This window comes from Larimichthys crocea, chromosome III (assembly GCF_000972845.2).
Source record: "Larimichthys crocea isolate SSNF chromosome III, L_crocea_2.0, whole genome shotgun sequence".
NCBI classification, from domain to species: Eukaryota; Metazoa; Chordata; class Actinopteri; family Sciaenidae; genus Larimichthys; species Larimichthys crocea.
This window is the reverse complement of record NC_040013.1, coordinates 25854938-25871416: the sequence shown is the minus strand read 5'-3', so window position 1 is coordinate 25871416 and position 16479 is coordinate 25854938. Positions and strand designations below refer to the sequence as shown.

General features: G+C 43.5%; 1 protein-coding gene across 6 annotated transcripts in view; it reads right to left on the bottom strand.

The window, feature by feature from the left end:
• The window catches only part of arb2a (ARB2 cotranscriptional regulator A), a 148859-nt gene that overhangs the window by 65897 nt on the left and 66483 nt on the right, over positions 1 to 16479 (bottom strand). For all 6 annotated transcript variants that reach the window (XR_003462241.1, XM_027277463.1, XM_027277464.1 and 3 more), the window contains exon 8: positions 12614 to 12733. Coding sequence is in view for 5 of the 6 variants with exons in the window: in XM_027277463.1 (XP_027133264.1) it covers positions 12614 to 12733 (120 nt within the window). In the remaining variant the exon portion in view is untranslated. The remainder of the gene's footprint in view (positions 1 to 12613; positions 12734 to 16479) is intronic.

Below are 16479 nucleotides of genomic sequence, written 5' to 3'. Positions count from 1 at the left end.
ATCGTATTTCACAGCACATAAAGCCTTAAAATGGCACATAAAACAGTTCATCTCTTTTCACTGTCAGCTTTCCAGGCTTAAAAAATTAAATATGTTTTACTGCAGGTACATAACTAAAACACACCCGTGGAAAAAAAAAAAAAAATTGCCATAAAGGATTCGAACGAAGCTTTCCTTAAGTATCGGAGGCTATAGAGTTGGGTATAGATCAGCTGAATAGCCAATATGGGGTATTTCAAGCTTAAAGTGCAGCAAATATGAAGTGACTGAGAAACCGTGGAATTGCCTGAATTTCTTTTGCCACAAATCCCATCGTTATGTTTTCAGTTTAAACACTGGAGATATATGCGGGGAATAAAGCACAAAGTCCGCAGGTGATGCACTGACACTGAAAAGAAAATCTTTACAAACACACTAAAAGAATGCTGTGACCCTGGTGCTGAGAGTTTGGAGTAGGCAAGGCGAAAACACCACAGAATACCAACACCGCATTCAATGAACTTTAAAAGCAGTGAAAGACAGAGAGCAGAGAGTGAAGGAGGGCAGGCGTGGATGGAGATGCAGAGTTTGAAGGAAAAAAGGAAAGAGAGAGAGAGAGAGAGGATGAGAGACAGAAGCAGAGGAGGGAGAGAGGGTTTAAACTTCAACCCTAGAGTCACCGAGTTCACTGACATTTGCACCAGGATCCGCCTAGCTGTTCCTCACGGCTTTTCAGAAAGGACACTTTCTCTCCTTTCACTTCCTAAGACTTATTCTTCCTCCTACATTTGCCGCAGAATGAGACCATTCACAGTGTTGGGGGGAAGAGAAAGGGGAAAAACTGAATTGTATGTGTTGAATTCGAGTGATGCCCGTGTGACAATACACAACCCCGTATGTCCTCCAGATCGCTCTCATATATTGTATGCATTCTTATGGACGCATTAACAAGGGGGGGAGGGGGTAAAAAATGACATGTGACAAACGATTCATTTGAGCTGTCAACATGTCATCTTCACCGCATTCAAACCTCACGTCAGCTGCCCGTAGTCCCTCTCTGGTGAAGGTGACCTAGGTCGTAACCAGCTTGACACACCCAGAGACACAGCAGGTGAATGCGTGGAAATACCACAGTGGGAACAGCGAATGGCGAGAGATTGGCAAGAATGAAAGGCGAGTTAGAGGACAAATAGGAAAAGGAAAAAAAAAAGTGACATCTGCAAATGAGGAGACTTTTGAGAGGATTGATCCCTGCCATTTTGGGTAAGAAAAAACAAACCTTTCTCATATAATTTGTCCTTTTAGATAAATAATAAAGTTTGGATTAAAGTTTAAACTGTTCCATGCTGTTATACAAAATAAACAGCACTCCAGAAATGACTATTTTTAATACACTAAGTAGGAGAGGTGAGAATGAGGTAGCAGTGGGAGAAATTGGTGGACAGAGACGGTTGTTGAAAAAGACAAACTATAAAGAACGGTGTGAAGGAGTCAGACAGAAGTGAGGTCAGTCTCAAGTGAAGGATCGGAGTGAGACGGTAGAGAATGAAGTAGCAAGGCTGATGTGAAGTTGGGGTTAAGAGAGGGAAGGAAAAAAAAGAAAGTGACTGAATCGGAAGTAAAGGGAAAGAGCAAAGAACAGACGAAAGACCGTACGCATCGGGGCGCGGGATAAAAGGAAGAAAACGAGAAGAGCTAAGTTAAGAGGTAAGAGGGAGCAGACAGTAGGAGGGTGACCAAAGAAACTCAAAGGAGTGCCAGAGTTGCAAAAAAGGACAACAGGGAGTGGTTTTTAAAAACAGGGGCAAGGAGCGACGGAAGAATGGGTGAGCGAAGGAGAGTTTCGTTGCGAATAAGGAAGGAAGGCGAAAGACAACGAATGACAGAGAGAGGAGGGAAAGAAGTGGACAGCGGTGCCCGATGGGCATGAAAGACTGAATGAAAGTGCGAGAGAGGTCTGGAAGGGGAGGAAAGGGAAGAGAGCGAGACCTTGCCTCTGAGGCAACGAGCCGAGAGGAACGAGAGAGGCAGACAAAGCCGCACGCTGCTCTCACACGGCAGAACAAAGAGAAGAGGTGCATCATGGGAGACTGAGCCTTGCGCCGCCACTGACGCCATGCTGGATAAACACACAATGGCACATATGCACAAATCAAAACGCAAACACGTGACCCTTCGTGTGATGAATCAGACCTCTGCTTTGAGGTATTCTGGTAAGAAATCTCACTCCCTTTAAATTCTTTAAGAAGTACAGGGTCAGTCTGTGCCTCCTTAACCTTCAGAGACATGCACAGATATGCAAAAACAAATACAATCACATCCACTGGTGTGCATATCATGTACAAGCATACTACACCAGATCTGTCTGTCATGAACTCGACTCAAAAACAAAGGATTGGCTTTAAAATGGCATAAAAACACACTGCTAAAATAAGCTAGAGAACAAGGAAACCCTGAGTAAAACAAGACAGCATCCTCGCTGACCGAGTGAGTAGGTGGAGAGGGAAGACTGTCCGAGCAGCTACAAGGCAGCCAGTGTTGGTAAAAGAATGAAAACAGGCAAGAGGAGGGAAGAAAAAAAACTGAAGTGAAAGACAGCGAAGGGAGAGAGGGGAGAGCTTTCTCTACAGCCGACTGATACAAGCAGACCAGAGGGTGAACAGGAAGGCATGAGGAGGGCTGTTCACTCTTAGTGCTATGAGTGGATATGCTAATATCAATGGTCTGTATGTGATGAGTGTTTTTGAGTGTGCATTTCATTGTAAATCTGATGATATGGATTTGTTTACTCGGTGTATATCATTGTCTTGTGTTTACCTACTCAGGCAGCTAGCTTAAGGAAACACACAGTGAAGAAGTAAAGACACAGGGGTGGTAGGGTGAAGATGGTTGTTATTTTCTCGGCTTAAGTGTCAAGATCCAAAGGCAAAGTATTCAAAATTATTAAGATATTGGCTCTAAAGTTTTTCCATCTACACCCTTGGACTCTTACTTATCCCTCTCTTGCACTCTTTCTTTTTCCTCTCTGTCAGCCTCTCTCTCTCTCTCTCTTCCTCCGGCAGGTCTGATATGCCGGAGCTGCAGCTGAACTCTGTGTAGCACTGTCTCCGGGAAAAAACAAAGTGATCAATGTGAGAAGGCACGGGGCGCTCATGGACAGGCCAATCAATGGTGGAAAGAACCTTGCCCAGGGCCTTATGCAAATGGAAGCACGTCCCGTAACCTCGGGAGTGAACATGCGCACTAGATCAATGGGACGAGGGTAGAACCTTACAGCGAGCTCAGCCTCAGCCAGTAAATATGTAATGATGAATCCCTCAAGATTTAACTGAACTCAAATGAACTTCAACTAGCTTGGCTTCTGATATCACAAAGTGGCAAGAAAGACCCCATGCTGGAGAGGTTGGGTGTGGGGGGTGGGTGTGGCAGGACAAGAGAGATAAAAAAGAAAAAGAGATTTGCACAATGATGCAGTGAGGACAGATGGATTTTTCACTTCCTTTTCATAAGGGAGAAAAAAAAAACCCCAGGAAGACAAAAAGGTGAGTAGACTTATGAATAGTCACCTCAACAATGGTTGTTTGAGGTGTAATGATTTTCAATTACGTCACCATGGCAACATCTGTGTGTTTTGAGGAACGAAGGAGAAGAGTGCGTAACCGTGACGACCTGGTGAGAGCATGCTCGACCATTTAAAACCATGGATGGTCAGACCAAGGACTGGATAAGACAAACTATTCAGAATGCACAGCTGACATTTACACACACCCTCATATAGTGGAGTCTCAAATTGGTATCACTCAAAAGCTATTACAGACTAATTAGAAGTAGTGTATGAATGTATTATGTACAAAGTAACCGTAGCAATCTGGAGACTGATAACTTTTCTCTCTGGAAGCTGAAAATAATGAGCTGCTGAACTGGTCATGACAAAAGACGGATAGCTGTGTAAACTAGTGAATATCGCTGAAGACAGAGATAATAAGACACGAGACACAGCAAGAAAGAGATTTTTGAATTCATGACGATTCTAAAGTGAACTGACCATTCCTGTGTCAGAGCTTCAGATGAGAGCAACAGCATCATGTCCGCTGACAGAGGAGTTTGATCCAAACGAGACGCATAAAGACAAATTAAAAGAAAAACCTGGATAACCAAATGCAGAAACCTAAAACGCTAATGCAGATCCTTCCACACGAGTTCACAGCACTGATTCAGATATGATGCAAATTCAGTAGGTTGTTCCTTGGTCTATGCTACACCTTTGCACCAAGTATTAGGAATTTTCCATCATCTTACTGACAGACAAACAACCTTTTGGCAGATGTAAACACCCAATCATACTATGAGCAGGACAAGTTGATTCTGATTTTGTACTAAAGAGGGAAAGAGGAAAAAGATCTAAATGAGTTTGAAAGAGGCGGCCATTGTTTGGGCACAGATGGCAGGAGCTCCAGTCACAAAGACCGCTCAACTGACTCGTGTTTCAAAAGGAACTCTGACTAAAGTGACGTCTGCATTTAGATCTCTGGGAGAGACATCAGTAAATATGACTGCAAACTGCGGTTTAAAGTTCAAATCTGATGGCCACGATGCTCGTGCATTGATGCGACATGTGAGGAGAAAGAAGAAGAGCAACTCTTCCTCAGGTGACAGAGTGTCAACGCAGGACGTGATCAGACTGTCAGCGAGAACAGTCTGTCGACAATTACACACAGAGGATATTATAGCGGGGTTGCAGTGCATAAACCCCTCATTACAAAGATGAATGCACACACGAGAGTTCAGTGGTGCAAAAACCGTCGGCACTGGTCTACAGAGATGTGTAAAAAGTGAGTCGTGTGGCGTATACTGAGACAAAAGTACAGGCCTGAATGTTTTACCTGTACAGTGAGAGGATTCTGTCGCTGTGAGGTGCATTTGGCACGATTTGCCTTAGAGGGAAGTGTGACTGCAAATCTGTACGAAGTGATCATCATGATGAAACATCTCTATCCTGATCACTGACTGGTTTGATGTTTACATCAATTAGATCTAAACCCAGCACCTGTATGTGAATTTTTGGAGCGTTAGACAGCATTCTCCACCACTATCACTAAAACACTGAACGAGAGAGTATCTTTTGAAAGAATTGTAACATCCCTCCAATAATTTGTCAGCCACAGCTACAAGATATAAACGGTGTGAAAATGAAAGTGATGTCTGCAGTTGGCCTTGGTTGGTTGTCTTCAGTTACCTCTGTAACCCTGGACAATTCAAAAGAACAAGAGTTAGAGAAGCAGTTCTGTACTGCCTTTTACTCACGCTGCTTCCCTTCAGTTAACACAGGCATTATGAAGCAACTTAAAAGAGGAATGCAGTATATGCATATGACAAATAAACCGATGAGATCAACAGACGGTGTTCATGTTCTGAGAGCTTGATTGTCTTGCAACTGTGAAACAATAAAACAAGACAGAATTAATAATAAAGGCAATCAAAAAAATCTATATTTTTTCCAGACAAATCAATTTTCCTAGATATTGAAGGAATAGCACAAGAGAGAGACAAGAGGTGAGTAAAGTATTTTCAATTCCCCAATCCTCTTCAACACCACAAATGTAATCTAGAAACCAAAGATGCTCCTGAAACATAGAGAGAAACACCAACAAAGGTGAGAATAATGGCGACGTATTGAAGGGAATACTTCACAAAGCCTATTGTGCGAGTATCCTTTTCAGGCAGCAAACCCGCTGTAATTTGGTCTGCGTCATCTGCCTCTAGTCACAATGCAGCACTACAGCTTTGAAATGGATGGCAAATGAAGGCCATTTGTACATAATCACAGCAGATAGAAGAATTCAGAAGCCCTACAATGTGTTGTTGAGGTGGAAAGAAAGACCTTGGTCTATCTGTGGCAGCCAGCGCAGCTAAGGTTTGGCAAGGGAGGTCTTTTTTTTTTTCTTTTCGTTTTTTCTTTTTTCAAGAAACAAGCAAATCAATTCAAATCAAATCAGCTTGGTAGCCGTGACATTTAAACAGTTCAATTTACATCCTTATGTTAAGAGGAGAGCCGCTCTCTAAGATGCCTATTCATTCACAAAGAAATTAGACGTCTATATTTCAGCCGCTTAATAGAGCAAATATGCTGTAGCTGTACTGAGGACGAAACCATGTCTTTTCATGGTGTACAAAGGGCTAGGCATTGTCTGTCATTACGAGCAGAGCACAAAAACACAGAGAGGGATAATATACATAATATAGACAGGACTGGAAAACAGCACCATGCATGATATGCATGCATTACCACGTACGCGCACACGCAAGTGCGTACCAACACACGTGCGTACGTGCAAATGCACATACACACTTGCTCAGCGGTGATGGTGTATGTCCTGAGGGCTGCTGTCCTGCTGTGCAGGCTGGCAGGCACTTTTGTCATGGTGGTCCTTTTGTTTCACATCAAACAAAACGCCACAGCTTTGCATACGGCTCCACTAATTTCTGCTAGTGTGCCCCAGCCATTTATCATCGCCTCTCACCCTCTCCCTCCTCTCCACCCCTAACGTGGCTCTGATAGCTGCTCTCCACCAAGCTGTTCTGCTCAGGACGATACAGGCTTCTCCAGGCTAGGGGTGACACACACAGACGTGCACATATGCATACGTGCACACACAACAACCCTTTAGAGTATGTGTGCGCACCCGCGTGCAGACAGAGACTGACATATACACGTATGCGGTTTAGCACACGCAGACAGACACACACACAGGAAACTGCACTACTACTGCACCGCTTGCAAGCCCGCCAGCTATGGAGAACCTTGAGATAAAAACAAACCTTCTCTTCATCCCCTCCAGAAGCAACAGACAGACTAGCATTCAGAGTTTCGAAGGCGGCCGAGACGTGCATACAACATTAGACGGGGGGATTTTCAGAGCCTGCGTATGGACGTCTTCACAGCTGGGATGATTTTGTCAACAAATTAAAGTGATTTTTTTTTTGCTTGTGTTGTGATGAACTCAGGTGAAGGTTGCACGGGTCCTTGAAGAGTATTTCAGATTCAGATTTCAGATTGAAATGTGGAACTTAGTTTGACAGTTTAAATGAATACTCCAACATTTTAGGGAAATAAACTTATTCGCTGTCTGACAGGGATTTAGACCCTGTAAGGAGACTGATATCAATTTCATGTCTGTGCATTTAGTAGAGACACGGGTCAGGGACGCGTTCAGTCTAGGGAAGCACAACCAGTGGAAGCAGGGTGGAAAGGCTAACTTCCGACAAAAGAGAAAACTACAAATTTGTCCAATTTACACTTTGTGTTATGTTTGCTGGCAACCTAGCCACGAATCCATCCAAGAATCAGCTGGGCTTGAGGACATGGTAGGAAGCCAGAAACTTTACTATGAGGACAGGACTTGTAGGAGGCTAAGCACCAAGAAGCCACAAGGCCTAATTTTCTATTTTTACACATGCACAAGAAGAAACTTTAAGTAGCATAAGTAAGAATACAGATCAGGTTCGATAACAACATGCTTTCTGATATTTACATATGTATATTCTTTGTGAGGAATGCTGTAAAAAGGGTGAGGGCTGCAAACAGAAGTGTTTGCACTGCACCATGTGTTCAGTGGGCTGTTACCATGCCAGTCATGAAGCTGTACAGACCACTGCCAGGGTAAGTGTCCTGCGCAGAGGGCATTAGTTGGCACCGCCGCTGCCCTGAGGGTCAACACGACTGGGAGAGGGGGGAATGAGGAGGATTTAGGAAATGAGGACATGAAACGGGACATTAAGCAAAGTTTGGGTTGGCGAATATCGTGGTGAAAAGGTTTAGTACGTAAAGTAATAAAGAGTAATTAAGGAGCGAGAAACCTGAACCTGACTATGCAAACAGCAAAAAAATAACAGGTGCATTGCACAGAGAAATGGCAACTTGTGAATCTGATTAAGCACAAACAAAGCACCATGTCATACAAACAAGCGCATTTTGCATCTTCCCATACCGTACAGCATAAAAAGCTCTAATTTAGTCAGCGGATTGCATATCACGGCAGCAAAATTCAATCACTTTTTAAACTCCGAGCTATGTAAAACAAACTTCTCCAACTCTCGGACTGATTCACCCGCCAGTGTTTCATCTTTCTCATCCTCCACACGCCGGTATAGCGATGAAGTCCACAAGGAATGAACGAATCCTCCGTATCTATCCGTCTCACCTCAAGCATCTCTTCCCACATCTGACACCTAGCCACAACACACACGCTTAAACGCACACGCACGAAACCAAGGACAGCACAAAGAAAACTAGCTATATTCATTATAGATTGAAACAGATGGCACTATACAGAAAGTGTATTCTGCAAGCATGTACTGTATGTTTGTGGCAGGGGACACTTCAAATCTGTAATCGTGTTTTTTGAGGGACTGTTGTGGCGGCTGGCTGGTTGTCTGGTTGGCACCCACACATTTGTGTACTGGGAGACAGATGCATTCTTACGTAAGACCTTATATAATGCTGCCCTGTCCTATCCAATAAGAGGGCTCCTTTTTCACTCTGCGAGCGAGAAGGTTAGTGCAGGTTAGACAACCCTTCCTCAACACAACCACCACTACAACTTGCACTTATATGTCCACCCCCCCCTGCACTCCTGGCAATGGAGAAAGATGAAAAGGCAGGCTGAGCAGAGGGAGAGGACGGCAGGGCACTCTTTCTCTGTGGTTCTATCCCCTCGGTTCCTCACTCTCTGTACGGTGGGATTTTGTCCTCAGGTGAAAAAAAGGGATAATGCAGAGCTGGAACCGAGTGGAGCATGACCCGTATATATGTGTAATCTCAGGAGTCTGGATATCAATGCGGAATCTAAAAGAAAGGGGCCAAAAGTTTGACATGTGAAGTGCTCTGGTTTCTGTTTGTAGTCCAAGTAGGGTTGACCGATCCAATATTAGCGGGCTTCGGTTGCAGTCTCTCAAATCTGATAAATGATGAAAAATGTAGCTGGCTTCATACGCAGATATCTGTTTATAGAAATGTGTCATTCTCGCATATCAAGCTGCTAATCAGACTGCAGAGGAAGTCTTGGTCTGGGTATCCATTTTCCAGATATTCACTGGCTACACCGGAAGCCCTGAAACATTGGCAGTTGCCCCCAGAGGCTAAACAGTCATCAGACTATAACTGATGGGTTCCCAGATTGGTGTGTGTATATATGTATATATATATATATATATATATGTGTGTGTGTGTGTGTGTGTGTGTGTGTGTGTGTGTGGAGAGATGCAGAGAGAAAGGCAGTACACAGTCATGCTAAAACCTGTTAGACTTTTGAGGGGAATACAGAAATACTGAGTCTAAAAGAAAGTAGCACGATTGGGGGGAACATGACCCATCTTCCTTTAAAACTATACAGCTGAGAGAGACAGCGAAGGAGGAGCAGGGAGGAGCAGGCTGGCCAAGCATGAAAGCAGATGTCAGAGGAGACTAGAGACTCTGAGGGAGAGATAGAGAGAGAAGGAGAGAGCTGAAAAACACTGAACTGAGATGGATGGATAGATTCTGTGATCGCTAAAGAATGATAGAGAGGGGAAAAGGGCGAAGAGAGAAAGTGGGGGCGAAGCAGAGACCGAGCGAGCTGCCTTCCCCCTGCAGCGCAAGCCTCTCTTTCTCTCTCACGCTCTCATTCAAAGGCAGTTAGCTACTCTTTGATGTATCTATAATTAGTCAGTACACACTGTGAAGTGTTTTAAAAGAAATCAAATTGCAATGAAACACTTGAGCGCTCCAAACAGGGGCTAACATGCTCCGGAGCAAGGGGAGCGAGCAGGAGAAATTAATGGCGGGCCTTTTTGATGTGCTTGATCAGAAATGTATTTATTAACTGCAAAGGGGAGTAGTAATTAACCCACAGACAGCTTGTTTTCTCTGGGTCTTCTCATGTGTCAAACGGTTCATCCCGCAAGGCTCCACTCTCCACTCGCCTGCTCATGCGCGCACACCTCCCCTCCCCGTCCCGCTGGACCACTTTTTCCTCAATTAAGTAGACAAGCGCATGCACATTTGTGTATGTGTGTGTGTGTGCGTGCTCGTATGTGTGAGGGAGCACAAATAACAAGGAAGAAATGTATGCTGGCTGCTTTAAATCCCATGTGTGTATTCATATGCTACTCCTGTAAAGTGCATGTCTGTGAGTGGAGAGAAGTTTTGAGTGCATTTGGATAGAAAGAACAACCTCTAATAGAATACTTTATATGAACAATGCATCAAAATCAAATTTGTGGTACAAAAATAAATAAATAAAACTGGCATGATTGACTCGGACAAGTCCACACACTGCCCCGTTTCTGATAGGTACAGGTGGACAATTCAGAGTAGGGAATAAAAACTATGAAGCATGTGTTTGTGTTATTGTCAGATTGGAAGAGGTGAAGGAGTTTCCACACTGATAGACAACAGGAGCTGAGATGGCCTCGAGGGAAACCTGACAACTGGCATATTCGAACACCGCGTCAGTTAAAGTGAACACAAAGATCTTTCAAGTCCCTGTTTTGATGTTATGGTTCCCATACCGCATTCGCTATATGTATTTATATATGCACATACTGTATAGGAACGTTTTAAACAGGATTTTCAAATGACAAGGACGTCACATGAAAGAAAGCAGTTAGAATCTCGCTGAGGCCTTAACACACACATTGAGAAGAGGGAGAGAGAGTCTGACTGAAGGAAACACAGAGAGACAGAAAGAGACAAATAGAGAGAATAGCTAGTCTTCGTCACACAGTGAGAAAGCCCAGGAGATTGTGAGGCTGTCACGGACAAAACACTGCATGAATATTTAGCAGCCAAATTAAAATTACAAAATACTAAACAAAAAAGAGTAGGTGAAAGAGAAAGAAAGAAAATAAAATATTCCTGAAAACACCAGTGGGACAAGTGCCCACCTTTAATCCCCCCCACTAGCCGTATCCTCATTGTGCCGCCTCCCTCCTCTTCCCTTTTCCGAAGAAAAGAGGAGAGATATGTCCTGAATAATATGGGGATGTGGTGAGTCTAGCAGTAAATCCTCCAGATCAAGAAACCGGCAGACTGGCAATGTAGTGCAGCTCTCAGATCATAGAGAGGCTTGCAAAAAACAAGTCGCACAGTATGTTGGCTACCAGAGCTTAATGCAGCGCAGCCCTCTGCATTAACAGTTTGTTAAATGCTAAAGCGGCTAGTGAAGCATGTTCGCAATAAGCCTGGCACTGAGCCAAGCTAGGTACATACAAGTGGTTGTTGGAAGTTAATCACAAATCAAAACTAGAACTTTGGCTGCAGAGAGCAAGTATTTTAAAATTATAGCATGTTTTGTAGGAATATGAGCCCAAAATGTCACATGTTGCTGTTATCTTTTCAGTGGTAAAGCAAATTAAATCAAAACAATTATAGAATGATAATTAGTGACACTGCAAAAAGAGATGCATAGATATATATATGTTTTTACCTTTATATCATCTGTAAACACTCTCCGCATCTTAAATATCACACCCCCCATAATTGAAATTCTTACCACTTATGAGTAATTTATGTGCGCAAAAATAGTACGAAAGAGCTCAAAGCCATAGTGAGGTTTTATCACTATTGAAGCACATTTACTACACAGTACATGAGTTTTTTTATTGCCTTATATGTCACTACTACACACATTTAGAGTGGATGATAAATTAAGCAGCAAGTAGCAAGCTTGCAGGGTTACAAACATAAACTTCCCCACCATCAGCCATGACTCTTAAATGCTTCTCCGACCTGGTAAGGATAACTCACAGTGATGGTATTGGCAATCTGCACTCTGAAGCTATATTATTAGGTAACTCTAGTCATTAAAACACTAAGAGAAGAGAAAGTGATGATCGATATGTGATGCAGAATTCCGCCAGGACATCACAGTGAACCGCAGACTAGAAAATAAAGCATTAACCTCAGAAGCCTTCATATAACCTGCAAAAGACACACTGTAGGCCCATTTAGCTGAAGGGTGCGGTTATAAAGCCAAGAGGCTGGCCAAACTTTTATTTTCACCCTCCCCTGTGCATCATTAATTCCTTCAAATCCACTTCCCTCCCACCATCTTTCAACCTATCCTCGATCTCTCTTAAGGCTGGGAGATCTGCATGCTCTGCAGCAGATCTGGTTTAACAGTACGGCTGTTGTTGCATTGCCATCCCTACATTTCTTCGTCCAGGCCTCTCCTTCCCTCTGTTTTCCTCTTGTTCTTGATGTGTAGAGGAGGTGGATGGTGCCCAAGGACAAGGATGAACCAGATTGTTTACAGAAGCAGGACTTTTTTTTATTTATTTGAAGAAACAAAATGCTATTTATTTTTAATCATTCCACCATGTTTCACACACTATCACTCTGCTGCCTGTCTCCCTGGAGTGAGCCTGCTCTGCATGTTTGTTTATGTCTAAGAATATAAAGTTTTTGCATACTCTGTTATGTTTGTGTGCATTGCAGACTTAAATGTAGAACAATTGATTGCACCTGTACAAGACTTGGAACATGCGGATACTTGAACATGTATGTGAGTGATTGTACAGGAGTGTACTGCGGGTCTCAGTTTGTCTTTCTGTTGGTGGGAGGTAGGAAGGATAAGTGGAAAACTAAAACACTCACCAGCTCAACGAAAGACAGCCCTCCGTAGCTGTGGGCCATGATGAAGACATTCTTGGCTGCGGCTTTGGACACAAAGTGGTCCCACACGTACAGCACGTGTTCCTCTGAGGAACCGTTTTCCTGCAAACACACAAAAAAAGAGGCAGCTCTAAATGTTATATCCATAACAAAGGTGACTGTCAACAAAAAACTCAAACTTCAGTGCCGTTACAAATCCAATCCAATGAGAACAAAGTTATCATCGGTAGAGTTATCAAACTCTTAGAAATTGAATGTTACAGCAGCAATACCTGCAGCCTGGGGTTAGCCAAAAAAAGAGAGGTATAAAAGAGAAACAAAAAAAAAGGTGGTGGCCTGAGGTGATTTCTGTAAAGAGCCACACTTCAGTGGATCAATACGTCTTGCATATTGCAAATGCCCTAAATGTAAAACTCAATAGTCTGGGTGACGTAACGTTTAAATCTTAATTTGTACCCTGTTGCTGAATCGATGGCCCATCTATACACCAGTACAGGCATAATGGGTAGACACTAGGGGAAGGTCAAAGGAAAAAAAATAAAACATAGAGCAGATATACACACACACACACTTAGAAACTGTACTGCACCCGTGCACACAATCACGAATGAATACCTTTACATTGGTTCTTACTCTCATCTCCATGCACAGACACACACCCACACACCCACACACACGTGACCAGAAGACATGTTTAATTAACCAGAGATGTAAAAGCGCTTATCCAGAGCTGGAAATAACAATAGTAAAAGTACAGGCGAGAAAAGGGCATCCGTTAATGAACTTGTGACATTGATTCTAGACTTTGATTTCCTATCAAACTGCCTGGTCCACCAGAGAGATCAACAATACATTCCCACACGAGGCTGCACTACGCAGAGAGCCTCGTTGACTAGAAACACCTGTATCCTTACATCTCAACACCACGCTGTATTTAAGATAGCACAGCAGTGGACGTATTCAAACACATACACACACACGTTTCTCTTAATTAGCATACAGATGTATATGGGAAAAAAAAGAATATCTCAAAATAAACAAACACATTGCCTATAGAGATTGGAAACCCATCTGTTAATTGAGTGTCAAACTGTTCCATGTGACTGCAAAACAAATAATTAGTGATATGAGGTAAAGGACAGAGGAGGTGTCTTCAGAGACTAAACCTGTAACTTTACGTAAATGTGTTTGCAGTTCACAAAGTGAGACAGTATATTATCACAGACGGATAATTACTTCAGCATTCGCTTTCCTAACATGGTGGTAATTGAGGAAACTGTGTAGAACACACACACATGCTGCAGAAAATACGGTCTAAACTTTACTTTCATAAGAAAGTAAGGCAGCTTGTGATTTGATGAGATGTTTTTTTTCGCTCGCGCGCATCCGTGTGTGTACAAGTTTGTGCGCGAGTGTGTGTGTGTGAGTGTGCTTGTACTATTTGATGATGTGCTGATGTGTGTTTTGGTTGCCGTGTTTGTCTAGAGGTAAATTAACCTGTCAGAGTGTTTGTGTTTACTGCTAGATTAGCATGAGGGGGTTGTAGTGTCAGCACCCACCTCCATTCACGGAGCGTGATGCAAGAGCAGGCAACTCCTCGCTCTGCCCTGCCCTTCTGCCATCAGTGCCGTGCGCGTGCTCGCGTGCCTATGTGTGTGTGTGTGTGTTATCGTGCGTGCACCGAGGGGGGGCCGGCTGAGGCAGGAGTTGTCTGTGTGAAAGGCTGTGACATTAAAGTCTTTTGAAGTCTCCCTGCTCTCTCCTCGGCCATGTCGCCCTTCATCTGTGGAGCCGGTTTCATTAGCCTGCCTCCCCTCCGTCACTCCTTCCCCTCTCTTCCACCTTATTTTTCTCCGCCGCTGAAGCCACCTGTTTCACTCTCTCCACACTCCTCCGTCTCCTGTTTGGCCACCTATCCACCCACCCTTTAGTGACAATGACATGAAGACGTTAAGCAGGGTTTGCACTGTGCCGCTTTACATGCATGAGTATGTCTCACATTCACTTTATCAATATTTCCAAAATTGCTGACAACTGACTGTGGACAAAACGTGTCAATGAGTGGAACACTGCTTTCCCAATCCACATGAAGTTATTTATTTGATCATTTTAAAATGTGTGCATAGTTGATGTCTTCATGGTGTCAAATGGGTCCCCCACCCCCCTTGTGCTCCTGACTCCATCACCCGTCCTCACACACACACACACACGCATTCTTTGCCTCCACCCTCAGAGGCACGACAGAGTGACTGACTACCTGGCATGGCAGTGAAGTGAAATATCTAAACAGCATTTGCATATTGCTGCAATTATTTCCCGGGGTTAATTAGCTGCAGTGGAGCACGCCGCCCTGCGAGACCGGCTTCCTGTCACCAGCTCTCACACAGTATCTTAGCTTATTTATTTATTTATTTATTTGCCACAGTTTCCCCACACTGTTTGTGTGTGTTTGTTTGTGTTTGTGTGTGTATGTTGTGTGTGCATCTGCCAGCACTGTCAGAATAGAGTCCCAACTGCACACCTGTTGCCAACATCCTTCAGCCATGACTGTCAAGGGACATTTGAGTGTGTGTGTGTGTGTGTGTGTGTGTGCTGATTGTGTGTGTTTACGGAATATATAGTGATCCATACTGTCCCCTCAGAGAATATAAAGTATGAATCTGCACCCTAGACAGTCTCAGGACCAGACAGTCTCCAGATGCTGACAGCTAACTATTGTCAGAAAAAAAAAAATGAAAATGGTGGACGGAGCTAGAGGAAAAGGAAAAAGAGGGAGATAGAGAGAGAGGGACATACATTATATCTGTGTGAGTGTGTGTGTGTGTGTAACAGAAAGAGACAGCCGTCTATTGGAAGAGTTTGACAGGTTCTCTCACTTGGAATTCAGGAACATATTGATGCATACAAACACACCTGCATACATGCAAACAAAACTAATGTGCATTTCCTGTCAGTCAAAACAGCTCCCTATGGTAAATTCTTCTTTCATCGCAGCTTGTGATTAAACTGACATATACTCAATGACTGGACGGCATTTAAATAAATATATATATACGGTTTTGAAACAACCTCTTCAGTGAGCCAACAAACCAAAATGTGGTTTTAGCCAAGTTCCCGCAACCCAAATAGAACTCTGATTATGTGTTATAACTTACGTCACCATTAAAACTGCTACACAACATTGTGCATGACTATCTACCCCAGTTTTAGTCCGTAAGTGGTTCCAACTGTTGGTCCTTTGTTGAATGTGTTTGCCTTCCAATTGTCTTAGTTTCACGATTTTGTTCAATTTAGCTCTTTTCCATTACTTACACAATAACAACTCACACTGCACAAGCCACATATAATTCCATGCACCCATGCGCACACACTCTTGTTTCTTCAGAACTTGTCCGGTCCAATACTTGCCCTGTGTTTATTCATTGTAATGAGAAGCAGGGAGAGGAGAGCAAAGGAGAGGAGTGCGCTGCAGCCAGAATAACAACCCCAACGCCAACACAAACCCAATGTCTGACCAACACAGGAAACAATGAATCTAACAACATCAACACACTCTGACAAACAACCACTTCAGACCTCCCTGCTCCTCCCTTCTGCTCCTCCTCCTCAGACATCCAAAAACACACAGGACTTCAGAAAAACTTCTGAGGAAGCTGGAATTTCTAGTCGGGAGATGTTGAGCAGTATGGACCGGAAGGAATCTAGTGGATAAGCGCCTTTATACTTTTTACACTCAGGAACTTTTCAGCGGGAGCCAGAAGTGTCAGGACAGTGTCACGGGATCCCTAAACAACTTTATTGGATTTGGACTGTTTTGCTTGGGCACTGCTGGTTTCAGTCTTGAAAAA